The sequence below is a fragment of the Leucoraja erinacea genome, chromosome 7 (assembly GCF_028641065.1).
Source record: "Leucoraja erinacea ecotype New England chromosome 7, Leri_hhj_1, whole genome shotgun sequence".
Lineage (NCBI taxonomy): Eukaryota > Metazoa > Chordata > Chondrichthyes > Rajiformes > Rajidae > Leucoraja > Leucoraja erinaceus.
The window spans coordinates 34,844,087-34,866,972 of record NC_073383.1 but is presented as its reverse complement, the minus strand read 5'-3'; the positions used below and the strand labels follow the sequence as shown (position 1 = coordinate 34,866,972).

Genomic DNA, 22,886 nt, shown 5'->3' with positions numbered 1-22,886 from the left:
GCCGGCCTCGCTCATGTCAGCCGCTTCCCGCAAATCTTTAAATTCCAACTGCCGCTTGAGTGCGAGCAGTCGGGACCGGACAGCGGAACCGGCCGCCACCTCAGTGCTTTTTGCCGGTCCGCCCTCCAGCCAGCCACAGTGTCCTTCGACACAGGCGCAACCGGTGGAGGTGGTGGTTGGCGGGTAGCTACTGGGCGGAAGGCTGGCTGCTCCATCCCGGGCTTGCTCTCTCTCTCTCTTTCTCTGGCGACCTGGGAACTGCAGCCATTCCCGAGCTGACCTGGGCGCAGCAGCCAGAACTGGGAACTGCAGCCAGACCTAGTGACCTGGGCGCGCCAGAACTGGGGCTAGTGAGCCGACCTGGGCACTACAGCCGGTCCCATGGCACACAGACGACCTGGGTGTCACAGCCAGACCTGGGGCAAGTGAGCCGACCGGAGAACTGTTAGTCCCGGGGACGTGAGGGATCGGGGAACTGCAGCCAGTCCCGGGGCACGCAGGCGATGTTGCCTATCCATGGACTAAACAAACCCTTGATCCAGTCCCGCCATCCTTTTTTCCAAAATTTAGCAACTTAACTTGGGGGTGCGTCTTCGACGCAGGTGCCTCTTCAATGCTGGGAAATACTGTATGTACTGCATCCATTAATCCATGATCAATGGATCACAATTCTGATGACTAGAACATGCAAGCTTACTCTATTATCCTCCCTGTTGGCCACATATCTAGAGAACAGTAAGAATTGATGTTGCTTTATATATTTCCTTTTCTTTTCCCCTTCTATTTCTGAGCTAGTTAGTGTTTGAGTACAGGTCCAGTAACAGGCCAGATAATCTTCACATGAATGTACCATGAGAGCCAGTAAGCTATCCAAATGGGAAGAAACTGCTTCCACAGTCAAGAACAATTCTGTGCTCATATAACATCCAAATTTCCTTTCCAGTTGGAGTCAGTGGATAGGAATCATTTGGCTGATAGTAATCAAGAGAAGGTAATGGTATTATAATTGTATCCACTCCTATCACAGATGAGCCCAGTAGAGTTAGTAAGAATGATGAGCAAACAAATCTTTGTGGGTTGCAGCAGATCTTATAGCTGCAGTTAGTTACAATCTGCTCATAAAGTTATAGCATTTATTAATTCATTAAATGTTACTGTCAAGACTTTGTTATCGGCATAAAATCAAAGGTTAATTCGGGCTCATTACCAGCACTAGTGGGATTGTACACTGGACTTGGTCTGAATCTGATCACCAGACTCCAAAATAGTGGTGCAAAGAATTGATCACATTCAATTATCAATCCTAAATTTAAAACTGCCAGTCTAAACAATTTTGATCCTGTTCTGCCGAGCCTAAATTGGCAGAATCAAACTGTCAACTTCACTGCCGCTGCCGCTGCTGCTGCTGCTGCTGCTGCTGCTGCCGATGCCGCTGCTGCTGCTGATGCGGAGGCTGCTACTGCGGGTCTGCGGACGGCGGCACCAGGAGCCCGCGGATCCCTGGAGGGAGACCGCTTTTCGGGGCTCCTGCAACGGCGAATTCTCCCGCCCGTGTTGCGGGGTTGAAGAGCTCCTGGAGCGGGGCCTGACACCACTGCCCCGCGCGGCTGGAATGGCCGCGGGACTTTGCGAGCGCACACCGGGGGCTCCAACACCAAGACCCGGTGTGCGACCTCGCACCACCCGGCGTGGCTTCAATGGCCGCGGGACAATCACCATCGCCAGCCGGGGGCTTTGACTTTGACTCTGACATCGAGGGGGGGGGGGGGGGGAGAGTGCAGTGCAGAGATAAGTTTTTTTGCCTTCCATCACAGCTATGTGATGGATGTTTATGTAAAATGTAATTATGTTGTGTCTGGGGTCTATTTGTGTGTAATGTATGGCTGCAGAAACGGCATTTCGTTTGGACCTCCAGGGGTCCAAATGACAATTAAATTGACTCTCTTGACTCTTGACTTACTGAAGCCAAAAGATGCCCAGTAAAAACAAGTCCACATTAAGTCAGTAGTGATTATTTGTGTAGAATAAGAAGACACTAAACTTTGAATCTAATGAAGGCATATTTACTGGTACAATATAGAGATGGTTTTGCTCTGCCTCCAACCCGCATTCTGCTCATTTTGGGGGCATTTGATGAGACAATAGGGAAATCTATTCAGTATCACAAAACTGGCATATTTGATACTGCTTTGATTGCAATCTGGAGATAATTGTGAAATTAAAGAGTTCAATAAAATAGTGTCACAAAACTGGTATAGACCCAAGGTTGATAACACAGAACAGGAATGCCATGAAAATCTGGTAGCATTAATGAGTATTAGAGTGCTATTAATGCATACTCTATATTGCGCAAGCAATTTTGAATAGGCCATAAATTAATTTATCCCAGAAGAAGAAGAATAAAAATTAAAGCATAACATCCTATAGTTCTGTTTCCTCCTTCTTCTAACACTGTACCGGAAACATTTTATACACTGAGAAGAAACTTTACATAGAGTGGTTTATCACTTCAAAGAGCTTCATGTAAAATGAGAATAATTTTGAAAGATGATGTATGGACATTATTTTGTGCTTGGGAACAATAAATGATTTTGGACATCTAGAGTTGTGGGATTATATTCTGTCGCAACAAATAAGAGGTGGCCTACATAAGCTCACCAAGAAATTAGTATTCTTTGCTACAAGGTATTCGAGACAGGAAAGTGAGAAGAGAGCTGGTCGGTAGAGATCAAAGATACAATTTCTACTCAAAAAATAGAACATATGCTTGATGGTTTAATAATAACATCTTTTTGGTGAAGAAACTAAGAAATAATAAGAATATTGATGGCCTATTAAATTGTGGAAAGCGAATAGGAGCAAAACTGCAATCAAATTTCAGAATCAAGAATTGAATTGTAATTTTTGGATACTCAAATCACCCAAGAAAAATAGAGAGAGTAATTCTGAAAATGCTATGAGGACATTCCTGATCAGTGTGCTTTCCGTGCAAGTGGAAAGAAGCTGTGCACGGTATTGAACTGCAGTGAAGTGGACATGAAAAGCTAATATTTTGTGAAATAATAATCACAAATTATTTGCATCAGAGTAGTTACAGAAAAGGGAAAGGAACAATAAAACATGAAAATATTCAAGTAACAGAAGAATAATTTAGGAAAGCAGAAAGGAAATTTGGCCCAGGTAGACCAGAAGCTAAATTCTTTACAGTTGGGACCTGACAAGAGTATAAACTGTAGGTGCTGGATATGCATATTATTTCAACAGGGATTCCATAAATTTGAACTTTGGGTGAAAACAAGATATGAAATTCTAGATATAAGACTGATAACACAAAGAAAACATATACAAAATGGCAAGTGGGGGAACTAGGATGAATAAAAGTAAAAAGGCTAACTGGAAAATAAGGCTGGCCAAAGGAGCGTATAAAATATATGTGACTGGCCCACAAGATAAAAGCAGTCTTAAGTTGGGGCAAGGCTAATTTTGATCACATTGGACAGGAATTTACAACAGTTGATTGGGAGAGACCATTAGCAGATAAAGAGACATCAGGCAGGCAGAGGCTTTTAAAATGCGAGATAGGGAAAGTTCAGGATCAACATGTTCCTGTTAGAGTGAAGGGCAAGGCCAGCAGGATTATGCTACACTAGCAGACATGAAATATTAGCGTGGACTTGCACCTTTTGCTTCCACAGATGCTGACAGACCCACTGAGTTTTTACAGTGATTAGTTTTGTGAGCATGTGATGATGTGACCTGCCCAGAGCTAAATGTAGCCAAACCACACAAGGACAGCAAGTTTTCTTCACCCAAGGACATGAGTAAAACTAATTTGTGCTTTTAATATAAAGTTAGTGCTGCCTATGACCATGCTCTTGCACACTCCTCAATAAACCAAAAATATGTTGGCTCTATCAGAATCTCTCTTCAATCTGTTTTCTTGCAACATTTGGTTCTTCTTATTTCAGAATATTGCTTTTATTCATCGCAACTCTTCTCATTCCTCTTTATTCAATGATCTTCTACACTTTTATTTATCATAAACGTGAATGTACTTTATTTCTTGCATCCTGAGAGTACTCATGTAGAAACTCCTCCCTTCACAGAACCTCTTTCCTCTTTGTCTCCTCCCACAATTTTAAAATTCAAGGTGAAATTTCAAGTCCAGTTACCATTTCTTGACGTATTTTACTTTCGACCTGGATTAAAGGCATTTAGGGTCCTAGTCACGGGGCACATTCTTATACAGCACAGAAACAGACCCTTTAGCCCACATACCAACTCTTGGTGTGTAACCTTGTAAGTATTCAAGTATTTATCTACATCTTAAATGTTGTGAGCAGTGCATTTCAGATTCTAATCACCTCTGGGTGAAAAAGTTCTCCCTCAGATACCCTCTAAATCTCTTACCACTTAATATAATCTACATCCTAATGTTTTGTTCCTAGATCTGTCTTCTTGATGAAAAAGAAAAATTGCCTTAAGTCTGTCAAATGCAATCTTTACTATATTTTCACAAACTCGCACAGCCTCCATATCCAACATGCCAATAAATAGTAGGCAGCAAACTTTTTATCTGCATCTGTACATTTTAAAACTTACATTCCTAATTTCTTCTGACAAAGAATTAACAAATTGAAACATTAATTCACTTTCACCCTTCACAGGGGTGTGCCTGAGCCAACTATTTCTAGCTTTTATTATAATCAGAAAAGTGTACTTACTGCGTGGTACTGAATCTGTTGGATCGGGCAATGGGATAAAGTTTTCAGTGAAGTTGACGTTGCACATATCGGTACTACAGCAGCAGAAGCGGAAAGTGCCATTCTGTCTGTGGTTTGTCACCACACACTCTGGAGGATGACACACCTCCCTGTCTCCAAAGTGACCCCAACAGCCTGGTGTAGAAACAGAATAAGAAATGTAAGACCCGAGATGCTGCAAGGAGTCAGCAAGTCAACCCATTAAAAGACTAGAGTTTTAATGGTCTACTGATCTCAACAAATTAAAGAAACATAAAGGCTGAACTACTTAAAGAGCAGCATAATATTGTATCAACATTTGTTTGGCAAAATCTTAAAGTTATATAAAATTGCAAGCACTATTACAATTGTAAATTCTCACCTTTCAAATTGCAGTTATGTTAGGGGACAGTATTTTAGGTGCACATTATTGCCAGGATATGTGAATGGAGTCGAAAACCAGTAAACCAACATTACCCTCTTTAAATGTTCACATTTTGGGATTTTCTACAAGTTGCTGAATAGATGAGGAGTGGGAACACCCTCAGATTGCCCAAGTCAAAATGTGTGACTTCACCATAACTCCAGTTGAAATCAGAGAACTCAGAGCAACTCAACAAAAACATTTGGATGTATGTCTCACTATAATCCCGTCTTTCAAAATAAAAAGGAATTAAAATGTCTATTGCATTGCGCTGTACAAAATTGGAACTTAAACTATAAATTGCCATGAATTCAATGCTGCGGTGAGTTTCAGGATGGAGATTAAATTCCTGTCCTGCGCTTTAATGAGGAGGAGAGCAAATAAGCATCCCCAGTCATTACCCCATTATTTTCTAAAAGGGGTGAGCTGCAAAGGGACTTGGGAGCGCTGGTGTAGGATTCCCAAAAAGTTAATCTGCAAGTTGAATCGGCAGTAAAGAAAGCAAACTCAATGCTAGCATTTATTTCAAGAGGGCTTGTATACAAAAACAGGGATGTAATGCTGAGGCTCTATACGGCGCTGGTAAGGCAGCATTTGGAATATTGTGAGCAATTTTGGGCACCATATCTGAGAAAGGATGTGCTGGGTCTGGAGAGGGTCCAGAGGAGGTTTACAAGAATGATCCTAGGAATGAGTAGATTAACCTATGATGAGTGTTTGTCAGCACTGGGCCTGTACTCACTGGAGTTCAGAAGAATGAGGGAGGACCTCATTGAAATATACAGAATAGTGAAAGGCTTGGATTGAGTGGATGTGGAGATGTTTCCACTAGTGGGAGATACAGAGGACTAGAGGTCATAGCCTCAGAATTAAAGGATGTTCTTTTAGGAAGATGAAGAGAAATTTCTTTAGTCAGAGAGTGGTGAATCTGTGGAATTATTTGCCAGAAGGCTGTGGAGGCCATCAGTGGATATTTTTAAGGCAGAGATAGATTCTTGATTAGTACAGGTGCCAGAGGTTATGGGATATGAAAGCAGGAGAATGGGGTTAGGAGGGAGAGATAGATTAGACATATGATTGAATGGCGGAGTAGATTTGATGGGCGAATGGCCTAATTCTACTCCTATTCCTCATGACCTTATGATTACATACGTGATGGGTAACAGGACATTTTTTTCATATCTATTATAATCCTAGATCTTTGCCTATCTCATATACTCAAACCAACACATTAATTAAGAAACTAATGGGGTAACATGTAACTTCTAACCAAGCCTCAAACATCAGGATTGTGATGTCCAATAAGTTGTCAAAAGGCCTTTTCCCAAAAGAACTTGGATCAAATCTACCCCAACCAGAACAGATAATTGTAACGGCTGTGCAACGCCGATATACAGGAGTCTACACCAAGAACAATGGATACAGTAGATGAGGTTGGAGGAGGTGCAAGTAAACCTCTGCCTCTCCTGAAAAGACTGTCAGGGTCCCTGGATGGAGTCAAACTTGTAAAAAACCTTGTTCAAGTTAATATAGACTACATCTACACTCCTGCCCTCATTGACCTTCTTGGTTAATCCTTCCAAAAACTCAATTCAATTCCTGAGGCATAATCTCCCATGCACATAACTGAGCTGACTACCCCTAATCACTGTGGGGCTGCACGGTGCCTAACAACACCAGGGACCCGGGTTCGATCCTGACTATGGGTGCTGTCTGTACAGAGTTTCTACGTTCTCCCCATGGCCTGCGTGGGTTTTTCCTGGGATCTCCAGTTTCCTCCCACACTCCAAAGATGTACAGGGCTGTAGGTTAAATGGCTTGCTATAAATGTAAAATTGTCCCTAGTGAGTAGGATAGTGTTAACGTGCTGGTTGGCACAGACTCAGTGGGCCGAAGGACCTTTTTCTGCACTGTATCTCTAATCTAAACCCGTTTTTCCAAATCTTATCTTGTGGAATCCCTTCCAGTAACTTGCCTACCACACATGTTAAGCTTACTGGTTTATAATTCCCAGGTTATTCTTTGCAGCCCTTCTTTAATAAACACGCAACATTAGCCACCTCCAGTCACCCAGCACCTCACTCATGACTAACGATGATGCAAATATTTCACACTGGGCTCCTGTAATATTTTCTCTAGATTCCCACAACGTTCATATGTTCAAAAGTGATAGTAGCAGAATTAGGCCATTCAGCCCATCAAGTCTACTCTGCCATTCAATCATGGCTGATATATCTTCCCCTCTTAACCACATTTTCTGCCTCCTCCCCATAACCCCTGACACCCTTGTTTGGTCTTGTAGGCACCTGATCAAGCCACGGATAATTTATCCAAAATAAACTCCATCTATTATTCCTTAATCATTTGGTTCAGTTGATCAATATCCCATTTGACTTATAGGTACGCTTCTTCATAGTCCACTATACCACCAATTTTAGTGTTACCCACAAATCTAATAACCATTCCACCTACATTCATATCCAAATCATTAACATAAATAATGAACCACAGTGGAGTTAGCATCAATCCCTGTCGTACACCATTTGTTACAAACCTTTGGATCTGGAAAATCACCCCTCTACCTCTACTCCCTCCCCCCACCCTTGTTTCCTAAATTGAAGCCAATTTTATATCCAATTGGCAAATCGTCCAACCTTCCAGGGAGGCCTACCACGAGGAACTTTATCAAAGGATGTGGCAGCATCACGTGTCATACTAGTATTGCATACTAGTACAACTTGCGCATTTCAGAGGATTCAATAAGGTATATTGGGGAATTGTGCACAGCATTCAAAATGTCTATTTAAACTGAAATCGGCTGGTTAGCACCATATACAGAAGGGTTTAAAGTTGCTTGTGTAAAGGTTGGAAGACAAGACAACACTTTTAGCTGCACAAAACCCAGGCTATAGAAATAATAGGAGTGTTTAAGAAGGAACTACAGATGCTGGAGAATCGAAGGTTACACAAAAATGCTGGAGAAACTCAGCGGGTGCAGCAGCATCTATGGAGCGAAGGAAATAGGCAACGTTTCGGGCCGAAACGTTGCCTATTTCCTTCGCTCCATAGATGCTGCTGCACCCGCTGAAATAATAGGAGTGATGGACTTCACACCAGCTTTCAATGTAATTTACATGCTTATCAACCATAGTCCTTGACAGCAATGTAGGTGAAATCAGCAGGCAGGAGAACAGAATTTAAAGCATTAGAGACATTATAACTGGCATCTGAAAGAAAACTGAAGGAGTAGTGAAGCAAAATAATGGAGTTTATATACTTTGCACAGGGATAGATCATGCCAAAATGCATGAGCAGCCTTCAAAACAATGAGCTGTCCTTCCAAGTTGTTACCAATAACACCTAGGAAAGAAGGAACCAATTTCACGAGGCTTCAGCCAACTCTAGGGAGTTTGGGAACTTTTAAGTAACCCATGCTCAAATTTGACAAAGTGTCAAGACTGATGCACCATGAACCGTGTGAGAACTACATTCTTTCATAGGAAATAATAAGAACGAGTATCAAGCAGAAAAATACATAACTTTCACAAAAAACTGTTCTCTGAAAATCCTGCATCCAGATCCTGGAGAGTAGCTTACCTTGCTTTTTTATGTGAACGCCTCCATCTCTCATCTTCTCCCACAATCCATAGCACTGACTGCCCTTCTCGCACACAATGGTGCCATTTTCCTGGTTGATGCGTTCTTCATTGATGCCATGCTCCTCAGAGTGTGTAAACGAGTCTTTGAAGGCACAGCGCCTCTCATTACTCTGGGCAGCTAGAATTGAAATTTAAAAAAAGTTGAGGAAAATATTCTAACTTTAAAATTTCAGAGGTATCTGAGACAACGAAACAGACAAATTCTTTCTGTGCTAATACTATCACCACATCTCATTGATAAATGGTCACTGTAAGAACTAACTTCAACACGATTTATTCTCCTTTCCTCACTTTTGAGCAATTCCATTACTTCTGTATGCAATGAGTATTTTTCCATACAAAGCTTTTGCTTTCGGATCTTATCGTGTCTATCAGTTGTTTTAATGGAAAGAAACCTTCCATTTGTGGAATCATACAGCAAGTGTTACCAATTAATTAATTGGAAATGCAATTAATGTGACATTGAACGAGCATACAGCAGCCAGTTTTCACAACAATGTTTAACGTAGCAAAGTGAATCAGCCTGCGATATATTCAGATTGCCTGTTCCTATCTTAGTAAGTAATGGAATTTTTCATATCCACCTGAATCACTACAATGTCTCAGCACCTCATCTCCAGAAATGCACTTCTGCGATACAGCATTATTCTCCATATTGCACTGGATTGGCATGCTCATGATTAGTAAAAACATAAATTCTGCAATAGTTCTTCAATATTAAATTAGGGCCACAATGGACCAAGGGCAACATTATATTATGCAAGGAAGAAAATCACTTTCCTTCAAGCTTCATAACTTCCTTAATGATGAATTTTATGACCATGAAAATGAGAGTGAGAATACCATATCTGTACAGTGTTCATCCTTCTAATTTTGTTCCATTTCATTTTTGTTGAAAATGTTGAATATTAAATGCATATGGCAGTGAACAATTGTAGGAATGCGAAACATCAATCCTATCTTCTTCACAAATTACTAATTGGTTCCAGTGATTTATATTTTTATTCTTGAACAACACTAATGGACATTTCCATTTTGGGCAATAGGTTTCAACTCCTACATTATCTCAACATTCCCAAGTGCATAACAATGAAAATTTAACCTTTCACATACATTCATGTATAAATATCTTGGGAAGTGATTTTTCTTGAAAGTATTCTTTCTCTCGCCACCTTACTAAATTAAATTCAATGTATTTACTTTTGCACAAGCGGATCTGCACTTTCACTGTGGACTGTCCCCTATTTTAATTTACTGCATGATAATTATTTTTCCAAAAGTAAACTTTAGTCAGAATAAACAATATATCCAAGACAAAACTGCGCAAAACTTATTCGGAGTTTCTCAGGGTCAAGGTATTCGTTAGTGCCACACTCAGTAGTGTTCTCAATTATCTGTAAACCAAACAAAACACCCTTGCCACTCATGTGCCCCCCTGGCATAATAGCCATTCCACTGTTCGAGGGCTGTCCCCACCAGACTCTGGTCCTCAACATTCAGCAGCACAAGGACACTAAACTGTGGTCCTCCCCCCCACAGAGCCATGCCATTGGGTGCACCAAGCTTTAGTCAGTCCCTCAGCACATACGCTTGCAGTCTGGAATGGGCCAATCAGCAACAATCGCTCCTACTAGTTTCACTGTCCTTCTGATTAATTTTATTGTTTGTATGCCTCATTGTCACCTTCTCCTCAGCTAAAAATGAAACATTGTATATTTCCTTGATCGTCGTCTGCTTGGATCTGTCCTTTCTACACCTTACATGCTCTTTGTACCCTTCCATATCTCTACTTTCCCTCTTCCCTGACTCTCAGCCTAAAGAAGGGCCTCGACCCAAAACGTCACCCATTCCTTCTCGCCAGAGATGTTGCCTGTTCAGAGTTACCCCAGCATTTTGTGTCTATCTTCGGTGTAATCCAGCATCTGCAGTTCCTTCCTACCCAATACCTTGTTCATATTCTCTGTAGCCTCTGCATCATGATCACAGCTGACATTCTTATCTAACCATATATTGCCAAAATCTTAGTTACCTTATACCTCATTGTTTGTGTCATTAATACAAGGTGTAAATACCAGGAGCATGAAAGTTCTCAAGATTGGGAACAAATGCATTTTGGAACCATGTTCCAATACTTGAGAGGGCCAGTATAAAGAATAGCTGATTTGAATGATTAAAAGTGTTAGAAATTAATCTGAACTCTTGTTTTTGGATCTCTAATCTATGACTCCTATTGGCAGACCAATTTCCCTCTGGGGATGAATAAAGTTCTATCGTATCGTAACCACAAAATAACCATTCACTCTCACCCCACACAAAATAAGAATAAGCTATCTATATTACTAAAGCTCTTTGTTTGTGCCGTCAATGTGTACTCTGCTCTGCATTTTCCTAACTTCTTCCAAACGCTAGGCCACAGCCTTCCCATTTTCACATATTCTACTCACATTTTTTCCTTCGAAACAATAAACATTTTCCCGTCGCATTCCGGCCTATATTTCCAAAGTTATTCATGATTTAAAGTTTCAAAAAAAGCCAAAACCGCGTTCACAGAGAAACGTAGTGATGATGTCACAATGCCTCTCACAGTGCGCCAATCACAATGGGCTCTCAAGCTGTCCAGGCCCTGGCGCTGCTCTACAACCTGGGTAGGTCCTGGGGCAAGGAATGGGAGCGAGAGGAGGAGGATGAGGAAAATGAGTAGGAGGGAGATGGGGAAGGGTCACTACCCCCCTCTCGCCCTGCCCCTCTCCTTCTTTACCGCCCATCCCCCTCCCTCTCTACTCCTCTCCCTCTCCACCTCCCCCTCCCTCTCTACCCCCCCCTCCCTCTCTAGAGAGTGGTGAGTATTGGGACCCATGGGTGAGTGGTGGAATATTGCGTTCGGGGACCAGTCCTTCCATGTGACGCCACGTCCCTCCCAGTATCAATTTATCAATTGCACCAGTCATCAGCGCGGATACACACAAATTCTCTGGAGACGGGTCTTGACCCGAAACGTCACCTATTCCTTTTCTCCAAGGATGCTGCCAGTCCCACTGAGTTACTGTGTGTATCCCTGTTGGTGACAGGTGCTCGGCTTTCACCAGCACCGAGGGGGTTAACCGACAGCCACTGGATAAAGCGAGAGGTGCAGCTGACGGTCCCCAGCACATCGGGGAACGGGTTCCTCAGGAATTGGAGCAGAGTTGAGCCGGAGTTAGCGCTTCTTCTCCAAGCTGGCTGTAAGCCTGGGGCCGCCACTGCTCCAGGCCGGTGTCCCGCCAGTCCAGGGTCACCCCGGACATCTCTGGCCACCCCCAGACAGGGATGGGACAGTTCAGTGGCAGTTCAACAGCACTTGCAGCGCCGGAGACCCAGGTTCGATCCTGACTACGGATGAAATGCAGGTCTGTACACAGCTGCTGAGAATGTCTCTCCACCGGTCCAGTCTCTCCCCATCTCCCACTCGCATCTGCCCCCTCTCTCTCGCTGTTACACCCTGCTCTCCCGGTACCTGGCACCCCAATCTCTTGTTCCTTAGATTAAATATATTTTTACACATCAATTATGAATAAAGAAAAGAAAATGTTTCAAACACGTAATATTTTCTTACTCCAGAAGCAAACACATTAAGGATTAAATGAAAATAATAAGTTTTAACTTTTTGAATATCTCATAATTGCCGATTAATGAACTGAACTGGGACTGTGTGGGTGGTGTGAACAGCAGAACAGGAAAGGAAGGTATTGAGTTGACAGAATTCTAGATTAATTAATTGGTAGAATAGTTAACAATTTATACAGTTTATACAGCCAGCTTTTTCTTTATCACAAATGACCTTTGACAAATCCCATGATTCCTTGCGTTTTTCGGAATACCGAACTCGCTTATTCCCTGCCAGTTCATGCGTCTGTCCAAATACCTCATAAGCATTGCTATTGTATCTGTTTTTATCACATTCCCTGGCATTGCATTCCCAGCACCTCCCATTCTCAATGCAAAATAATTTGCCTTTAAATATCTCCCCTCTCATCTTAAACCCATGCCCTCTATTAATTGACATTTCCACCCTGAGAAGACGATTATCTATTCTATCATAATTTTATGTACTTCTAACAGTACACCACACAGCCACCAACACATCAAAGGAAACAATCTCAGTTTGCGCAGCCTCTCCTTATATCTACATCCTCCAATCCAGGTCAATCCTGGTGAATCTCTTCTGCACCCTCCCCAAAGCTTCCACATCCATCCTATTGTATGGCAACAAGAACTGCACACAATATCATATTTCTGTCCTTTCATCATTTCCTTTGATGCTTTTTGTATTGAGAGATATAGCTATCTTCTTGGGAGATTTCTCATCTTTGTCTGAAATCTCTTGCTCTGTAACGTGAGAATGTGACTCCATTCAGAATTTGTTAAGTTTCAATCAGATCCCCTCTCATTCTTCCAAATTCCAGCAAATACTGGTCTCATGTCATATGTGGTTCTCCCATTCTAGGTATCAATCTAGTGAACCTGTATTGCACTCCCTTTACAGCAATTATATCCTTTTTTTGATACACTCAATATCTAGATGTGATTCCTTTGTACTCCAATACTCATGCTGTAAAGGCCATCATACTATTTGCCTTCTTAGCTGTTTACTACACCTGCATGTTAAATTTCTGTCATCTATCTATCTATCTATCTATCTATCGATCTATCTATCTATCTATCTATCTCTATACTTATAAAACTCTGATCTTGGATGTATATTTATTTGTGTATGTGTTTGTGTGTAATCACATCTTCATGAAAAAAATGACGTGGTAAATGTAAAATGTTTACATATTCCGGTAGACATTTTCCCCTGGAGTCAAAATTCGCCGTATCAGAAAATTTCATGTTTTATTTCTCGAGTTATTAATGAAAATGTTCAAAAATCTGACAAAACTTTTAAAAATGACTGGCTTTCCCCAATGACGTCACAATGGGTCTGCGTGCCGTCTTCCTCATGCTGCGATTGACGTCACCCCCTCCAACCCTCCCTCCTCCCCCACGTTATTTAAAAGACACAGCCGGAGATGAAGTCGGGCCCAGGACTGAAGACCAAAGATCATAGCTGAAGACTGCAGCGGCCCAACTCGCCCGCTCGCTCGCCCGCCCGCCGCCTCGCTCAGGGTCCTCATGTCGGCACATAGTGGGAGGTTGCTGCTGCTCTCTGCCTCTGTAGCTACCCTCTGCCTCTGCCCCATCCCTCTCTACCCCTCTCCCTCTCTAGCCGCGCCTGCAAGTTGGGGGCTATGCGTGAGTGGATAGGGCGGGGATGGGATAAAAGGAGCGGATGAATAATATTAATATAATATCAAGGGGGGTGGTTAGTGTGTGTGGGGTTGGTTAGTGTGTGTGTGACTCCGCAGGCTGCCACCACTCCCGCAACCGCGCATTGATACATGATAGCACTACGGTTTTTTGCCACCTTGCTCACCATTCTCCTGTGCTACAAGGGCAACAAGTTTTGTTCCAATCGATGGAATATTAAAAAAAGTTATTATGGTTTAAAAATCTTAAAAACCACGCATGCGCAGATTGGTCTCCTCTCCTGCCAGTGGCCACCAGGCAGATTGGTCTCCTCTCCTGTCAGTCACTGGAACAGCGACGCCCCTTCCTGCACCATCGCTGCACTGATTGGCAGGGTCCGCTGTCAGTCACGGGCGGTGCCCGTCTCGACCGGTGAGGATAATGTAAAGCTGAAGGAGCGGAGTGAGCATCATTAATGCTCCACCGGCTGGAGCTGCGTCTGCGGGTGCCGCCGTGGTGCCGAGCCCAATCCACGGCCTCCGTGGTGCCCAGCCGCCGGCGCTGGCGGCCGCTTCGTCCGACCCAGGCTTCTACCCGCGAGGCCCTGGCCGGGGTTCGACGCAGCAATCCTGGAGGCATCAAGTCCGCATCGGTGAGGCCTCGCGACGATGGAGCCGTGGCGGCAGTAGGGCCTTGCCGAATTTCAGAACCCGCGGAAAAATATATTTCCTCCTCTTTTTTCAGTTTTATCATGTCTCATGTCCGGTGGGGGAGGTAGAGATAGAGGGAGTGACTGAGGGTAGGGGAAAGGAGAGGGAGTGAGAGGGAGGGATTGGAGAGGGGGGAAGAGATCCTGGGGAGGTGAGGAGGGTAGGGGAGTGGGGAGTGAGAGGGAGGAATAGAGGGAAGAGGGAGGGGAGGTGAGGAGGGGGGGGGGGGGGAAGGGGGAATAGAGAGAGAGGAGGGAGAGGGGGGGGGGGGGTAGTGAGTGGGGGAATGAGGAGGGATAGGGGGGGTGGGGGGGATAGGGGGAGGTGAGGAGTGGGGGAGGTGGGGGATAGAGGGATGGGGGGGTAGGGAGGGGAGGGTAGGGGAGGGGTAGGGAGGGAGGAGGGAGGGAGGGAGGAGGGAGGGAGGGAGGGGAGGGACAGAGGGCAGGGGAAGGAGAGTGAGGGAGAGGTGAAGGAGGGATTGGGGAGGGGAGGAGGAGAGGGGAAAGAAGAGGGAAGGTGAAGAGGAGGGGAAGGGAGTGCTGGGGATGAAGGGAAATGAGCTGCACCTCCGTAGTTGGGGGCTATGCGTGAGTGGTGGAATATTGCTTTGGGGAACGGGTTGCTTTGGGGGAACGGGTGAGTGGTGGAATATTCCGTTGGGTCTGCACTTAGTTTAGTTGGTATATAAAAATACCCAAGTCTCTTTACCTCAACACTTCACAATTTAACACTGTTTAGTGAACACATTGCCTTTCTGTTCTTTATACTACATTTGAAATGTTTTTACCTATTCCTTCAATCCAAATCATCTTGAAGCCTCTTTGTACAGGTTGAACACCGATTTTCCGGCATCATCGGTTCCAGAGTCTATCTGGATTATCCATGTTTCTGGACCAACATAGGTCATGTAATAATGAAACAATACACCCCTGGCCCACTCATGACACCCCTCCCGTGTCTCTAAAGCATCATGAAGTGCCAGAAACTTAAATAAACCTACAGAAACCAATTGACCTACAAACCAGCACATCTTTGAAACCAGAGTACCCGGAGGAAACCCATATGGTCACAGTGAGAACGTGCAAAAGACAGCACCCGAGGTCATGATCGAATCCGGTCTCTGGCGCTATGAGGCAGCAACTCATCCGCTGCACCACCGTGCCACTACTGTGATTGAAACAGTGAGATTGACTTTACTAACTATAAAATGTCATCAACTTTACTACCAACTTCCACTCTGCCCGCAAATTCATTTGAACGATCTCTGTCACTTCTCTCCACTTTCTCAATCTCAACACTTTGTGTTTTATCCAGTCTTGTGTCTCCATATAGAAACATTGTAGGGATAGAAAACAATACTAAGATTATAGTTAAACTTGTTTGAATAATTGAAAATACAATCTGAATCCTAAATACGTCTTGAAATCTATTTTCAGAACAGTTAATTCAATGCAGCAACCTAACCACTACTGTGAAAGGTGCTGTTAACATGCTAACATTCCATTAGTATTATACAATTTCAATGTAGCTGAAATAACAAATGCTTCATGTTCTCAACACACTTGCAACATTTTATTTGTAGGGTTTATTCATAATCAAAAGTAGTAGTGCCACATGTGCAAATTCTCAAAGGTTATGTTCATGATAATATTTCTAACCACAAACCTGAACAAGTGTAACACTCTCTGGGCTATACATGAGATCAACACTCACCCTGCCCATTTCTAAAAATACTATTGCAACTGGCAGGTAAGGTAGACACTCATCTTATTAGAATGTACACATGTTATAGAGGGATTAGTGCTACAAAATGATAACAAATATGAACTGGAGGCACTGAACTGAACAGATAAAGAGAATGAGCACAATGGTTGGAGCAGGAAATAAAATATATTTATTTTTATCCATCACAAATATTTATTCATTTATTAAAAAAAGAACTCGTGTCTTATAATGCTTATATGGTGCGGAAATACAAGAATGTGGTATTAAACTTCAAGATCTTTGATTTTTATACTTCCAGCTTTGTATAAAGAAGCAGTAATAAAAATGAAAGAGCAAAGCATGTATCTGTGCAAGAGACATGCCTATGTTCTTCTCAGAAGCAGTCACAGACAGATGTGTGCAGACTATAAAAACACCTATTAGGCAGCCCTTGAATTTATCCTGTACCATAATGTCTAACTGGAGTCCAGCTGTCATTACAGTCTTATTATTGATTAACAATAGCTTGCTGTATTAAATCCACAGCTGCTTCTTTACATATTTCATTTGAAAATGTTAGTGAAATGGAAAGTCAATGTGATAATAAATTATTACGTTACAAATCCTCCTCAAAATACTATATTTTCATATCTATCCTCAAGATGTGATTGTTCATCTCCACTTGTGCAGATACATATCTACCTACATTTCTGCACTTTGAAGAATTAATGACATAATACGAACAATTTGAACCCAGATACCAGGCTTACCCAAATCACAAGCTGTGCACACCAATCATTAAACAAAAATAAATTAACTGAATCCTACAAAGCTTATGGCAGCAGATTCTAATTTCCACTGGAACCAAAAATATACAGTGTTGATCTACTAAATGAACTGGTCTCATTTTTAGTAGCATGGAAGAGGAAAAGATCCAGGGAACAAAGAGACTCTACCTTAAATATGACCATCTTCAACATGGTAACTCCAAAGGAGGCTTCCTGCTTCTACCCAAAGGAAAGTCATTGCCCGAAGGTAGACACAAAATTGCTGGACAGGCAGCATCTCTGGAGAGAAGGAATGGGTGGCGTTTCGGGTCTGGGGCCCGCTGAGTTACTCCAGGATTTTGTGTCTACCTTCAATTTAAACCAGCATCTGCAGTTCTTTCCTACACACCAAGTCATTGCCCGAGTTCCCCTAAACTGTCTTCTGACAGTGGGTAAATGTTCTTCAAATCACTTTGTGGGTGCTATATACTTGGAAGCACAGAAGATATGATCATAACTAGAGCCAGGATTTTCCCATTAATGTCACACGTGCCTTTTCATGCCTTTTTTGATGATTTCATGAAGATAATGCCCTTTTCACGATCTAAATCAGCCTCTTTTTTTGCCATTTTAACGCCTTACAAGAAAATTCAAAACACGGCTGTAAGTGGGTGTTAAGTGGTTGATTGGAGAGGGGTGTGTGGGAGATGGTCCTGTCTTTGCAGACTGGAGTCATGCTTTAAGTAGGTGTGAAATGGTGATTGGGGAGGAGTAGGTGGGGAAGGATCTAGTCTTTTCAAACTGGAGTCAGGCTGTGAGTAGGTGTGAAGTGTTGGTTGGGGATGGGGTGTGGGGTACCAGGATTAAGTTTCTGTTTATCGAACCTGCAGTAGAACTTGTTCAGGTCATTGGTCAGGCCAAGGAGTGGGGGGGTTTCCTCTTGTAGCTTGTGATTTCTTGCAAGCCTTTCCACACTGAAGAAGAGTCATTTGCTGAGAACTTGCTCCTCAACTTCTCAGAGTACCTTTCCTTGGCAGCTCTGATTCCTCTTCTCAGCTTGTGCTTGGCCCACCTGTAGAGGTCTGCATCCCCGCTCCTGTAGGATCTACCCCTGCAATCGTCAAAATGCCTAAAGTCAAGTCAACGCTTTGTAAAAAACTGAACGATTTGGTGAGAGTGTACGGGAGTGATATATTCTCTACAGACAACTGTGTGCAGTTTTGCAAAGCATATGAGAAAGCAGTGAATCGTGAGAAGAAATATTTAGTCTCCCAGCATGTACAGACAGCTAAGCACAAGTCGACGGCAGAAAAACTGAAGGTAGGAAATACGCAAGCTTATCTCCTCACAACATTTACTGCTGGCTCCAGTCGCAAATCTGAGTTTTCGAGTGGTCTGTGCAAAGCATTCATTGATGCTGGAATTCCACTGTGGAAATAAGAAACAAATCTCTCAGAGGCTTTTTAGGGAAATACACAAAGGAACCTATACCGAGCGAGTCATCATTACAGAAAAAGTTATGTTGACAGCAACTTCAACATTGTTGTGCAGAAAATTAAGAGATGAAGTTGCATGCATCAAAATATGGATCTCAATAGACGAGAGAACCAATGCTGAGGGGAGATATGTTGCCAATGTGGTCATTGGTAAACTGGAGGCAGGTCAACCATCAAAGGAGTATTTCTTGACATTGGAAGTATTGGAGAAGTCAAAAAGCACAACTATTGCTCAGTTGTTTACATCTTCACTTGCTGTACTCTGTACTTAAAGTTTCTGGCGATGTAGGTAAAGACATACAAGGAAAATGTGAGGGAGATTTTAGCTAACAAAGATCTTGAAGAAGTACAAAACAGCTAAATTTCTCAAAGGTAGTTGTAATGCACAAGATATCAACATGAATGTAGAGTTTGTAGCTTGTTTCAGGAATGCACCAGTGACCTCAGCTGGGGTAGAAAGATGTTTTTCACAACTGAAGCATATTCTGTCTGACAGACGGCATAGTTTAACACCAGAATTTGAAAAAAATGCTAGTAGTTATGTGCAACCAGGCATTAATGTAGTATGCCTTTATAATTATCATTTTTAACCACATTTTGGTGGTGGAAATACATGCCTTTTTCGTACCTTTTTTGTGATTTTATTAAGCCTTTTTGCCTGCCTATTTCAGAGATTTTTAGCGCCTAAACATCCTGGCTCTAATCATAACAATGCCGAGTTCAGCACCAGTCATGCCACATGGCCTTCGACCTCTATAAAGCCTGATATGGTAAACTATGACTGTGTTGCAACGCTTTCAGATTTAACCAGAATCTCCAGAATTCCCAGAAATTTATCTCATCTTAAATTTGATTCAAGATGCTTGCAGGTCATGATCCTAACCAGCATCTACAAATATATTACTTATTTGGCTGTGGCCTCAGCTGAATGGTACTGAGGTTTGGCCTCTCCTAGCCAGTCTGCCGGAAATGGAGATCAGAGCGGCATCTGAGGGAGGGGGCGCTGTCACACTGCACTTTAGTATGATGGTCACCACAACCAAAGTTGCAGTAACCAGATGACATTTACATTCGATCATATTCTAGCAAAATAAGAAGTTGAGTTTTATCCTCCATGTCTTCAAAAAAAAAAGTCCTCTGCCAATCTGTGGAGCCCTGCCCTGACAATGTTCACATGAGATTCTTGGAAGCATGAATCAGTTTTCTTGGGAACCAGCCATCAGCAAACACAGACATAATCAAAGAAGTTCATCATTATCTTCAATGTATTAGTGCAGCTTTTGATCAACTATGGGGAAAGGAGCAAAAATAAAGAAAAAAGACTGCTGGAGGAACTAATTTCTCTGATCTTTTCTTGTTTCTAAATGGCTATCTCAACTCATCTATTGTTAAAACATTTGCCTGATAACAGAGGGGAGAAGAGCAAGTAGCCGGGGTGCGACTCATCCTTGATTACGCTGGTGGCCTTGCCGAGGCAGCTTGAGGTATAAATTAAGTCAATGGAAGGGAGGTTTATGTGATGGTCTGGGCTGCATCCACAATTTTCTGCAATTTCTTGAGATCTTCGACGGAGCTGCTCCCAAACCATGCTGTGATGCATCCCGATAAAATGCTTTCCACAGCGCATCTGTAGAAGTTAGTGAGAGTTGTTGGGGACATGCTGAACTTCCAAAGCCTTCTAAGGAAGCTGAGGCATGGTGTGTTTTTTTGGCCATTGCTTCAATAAGTTCAATGAATGAATTTGCTGATGATGTATAGAATGTTCTATAAGCTGGTATAAACTGGGGGTTAGCAGAACTTTGAATGTTGCTCAATAATTGCCAGTGGCACTTTATAGAACAACCATTGTAGTAAGGTAGCTGTTTTGGTGTCTGCCTACCACAGTAAAAACCATTGCCTCAAGAGAATGAAAGGGAACAGTGACAATAACAAAATTACAACCAGGGAGTTTAATAGAGTTCACAATTGGCTTTTATTTACAGTGAGGTTTATTCTGAATTGGAACTGTATTTTTGGTTTAATTGGTAACCTTCATATCAATATCAAAGGCTTGTGGATTCAATCCCTGTTCCTGAGATTTGAAGAGCGAAATTTGGGCTGAAATTCAAATGTAGTCCTGAGTGAGGTTCTTTTTTTAAAAATGAGATAGCTAAACCAAGGCACTTATTCATTTTTATGTGGTAATGTTCTGGAAAAGGGGGATTATACCCACTGCCCTGTCCATGAATTCTTAATCAACAAGCACAATGCAGATGGATGAATGGAACAACGGAAATTAGGACCAACTAGCTCAATTTATGAACAGGAGTTTCGTCTAAAGGCCACTTGCTCTTCTCCCCTCTGTTATCAGGCAACTGAACCATTCTACCAACAACTAGAGAGCAGTCCTGAACTACTATCTACCTCATTGGAGACCCTCGGACTATCTTCACTGGACTTTAGCTTGCACTAAAGGTTATTCCCTTTATCATGTATTCGTACACTGTGGATAACTTGATTGTAATCATGCATTGTCTTTCCACTGACTGATTAGCACGCAACAAAAGCTTTTCACTGTACCCTGATGCACATGACAATAAACGAAACTCAAACTCAATAGCAAGAATAATTATGGAGACCTTACTGTTACCTCAAGATTTGGAAAACTCCCATAATCTGGCATCTTTGTGGTCTGAATGGCTCAAGCATTCCCAGAGCCATCAAAAATCTAAAACAAAACTATTTCAGGTTGACCTATTTTTGGTGAATTCATTCCAGCCAGGTAATTGTGATGTTAACCTTTTTGTTAATGTTTCCATTGTGATAGGGTATGTTTAGCAAGAAAATTGGAAGAATGATTGACCGCGAAGAAGGTTGTCCAAGGATACAGCAGGGCATAGATCAGCTGGAAAATTGGTCAGAAGAGTGGCAGATTGAATTTCATCCAGAAAAGTGAGCTAATGCATTTTTGAAAGCAAAATTCTCGTAGGACATGGAGTAAATAGCAAGGACCAGGGAGGGTTAGGTTAGGTTAAGTTAGGGCTTTATTCTTTGGAGCGTAGAAGGTTAAGGGGGGACTTGATAGAGGTCTTTAAAATGATGAGAGAGATAGACAGAGTTGACGTGGATAAGCTTTTCCCACTGAGAGTAGGGAAGATTCAAACAAGGGGACATGACTTGAGAATTAAGGGACAGAAGTTTAGGGGTAACATGAGGGGGAACTTCTTTACTCAGAGAGTGGTGGCTGTGTGGAATGAGCTTCCAGTGAAGGTGGTGGAGGCAGGTTCGTTTTTATCATTTAAAAATTAATTGGATAGTTATATGGACGGGAAAGGTATGGAGGGTTATGGTCTGAACGCAGGTGTATGGGACTAGGGCAGAATACGTGTTCGGCACGGACTAGAAGGGTCGAGATGGCCTGTTTCCATGCTGTAATTGTTATATGGTTATAGGGTTGATCTACAGAGGGACCTTGGAATGCAAATCAATGACTTCCTGAAAGTGGCAACACAGATGAAAAGGGTAGTAAAAAAAGACATTTGGTATGCTTGCCATCATTGGCCGAGACATTGAATATAAGATTTGGGACATCATGTTGCAGCTGTACAAAACATTGGTTGGACTGCACTTGGACTATTGTGTACAGTTCTGATCACCAAACTGTGGAAAGGATGCGGTAGCAATAGATTACAGAAGAGATTCACCAGGATGATATCTGGACCGGAGAGCTAGAAGATTGGACAGACTGGGCTTATTCTCATCGGAACGTAGGTGGCAGAGGCTTCGATAGTCAGAATCATTTTTTCCCCAGGGAAGGGGAAATCGAAAACAAGAGGGCAGAGATTTAAGGTGAGGGAAGATACATTTATAAAAAACTTGAGGGGTAAGTCACAGAGAAGATGGGGAAGGGTGGATAAGGCATAGGGAATGAAAAACACATTAATTAAACAAAAGAAACAGAGGGAAATCTTAACTGAAACAGAAACAGTTGTTCTAAGCTGGCCTTCCCGGTCAAGAACTGGCAGTGAATGGAACAGTAAATGAAAATAAAAAAAGCACTTGCTGGAAATCTGAAATTAAAAAAAAGATTAGTACGGGTGTCAGGGGTTATGAGGGGGCAGGAGAGTGGGGTTGAGA

The 22,886-nt window shown here is 42.5% G+C and overlaps 1 protein-coding gene across 1 annotated transcript in view; it reads right to left on the bottom strand.

Annotated features, from left to right (window-relative positions):
- The window catches only part of bmpr2b (bone morphogenetic protein receptor, type II b (serine/threonine kinase)), a 178,331-nt gene that overhangs the window by 84,523 nt on the left and 70,922 nt on the right, over window positions 1-22,886 (bottom strand). Inside the window, exons 2-3 of the mRNA XM_055638243.1 lie at window positions 8,764-8,943; window positions 4,725-4,898 (exon numbers count right to left, since the gene is read on the bottom strand). Coding sequence (XP_055494218.1) covers window positions 4,725-4,898; window positions 8,764-8,943 — 354 coding nt within the window. The remainder of the gene's footprint in view (window positions 1-4,724; window positions 4,899-8,763; window positions 8,944-22,886) is intronic.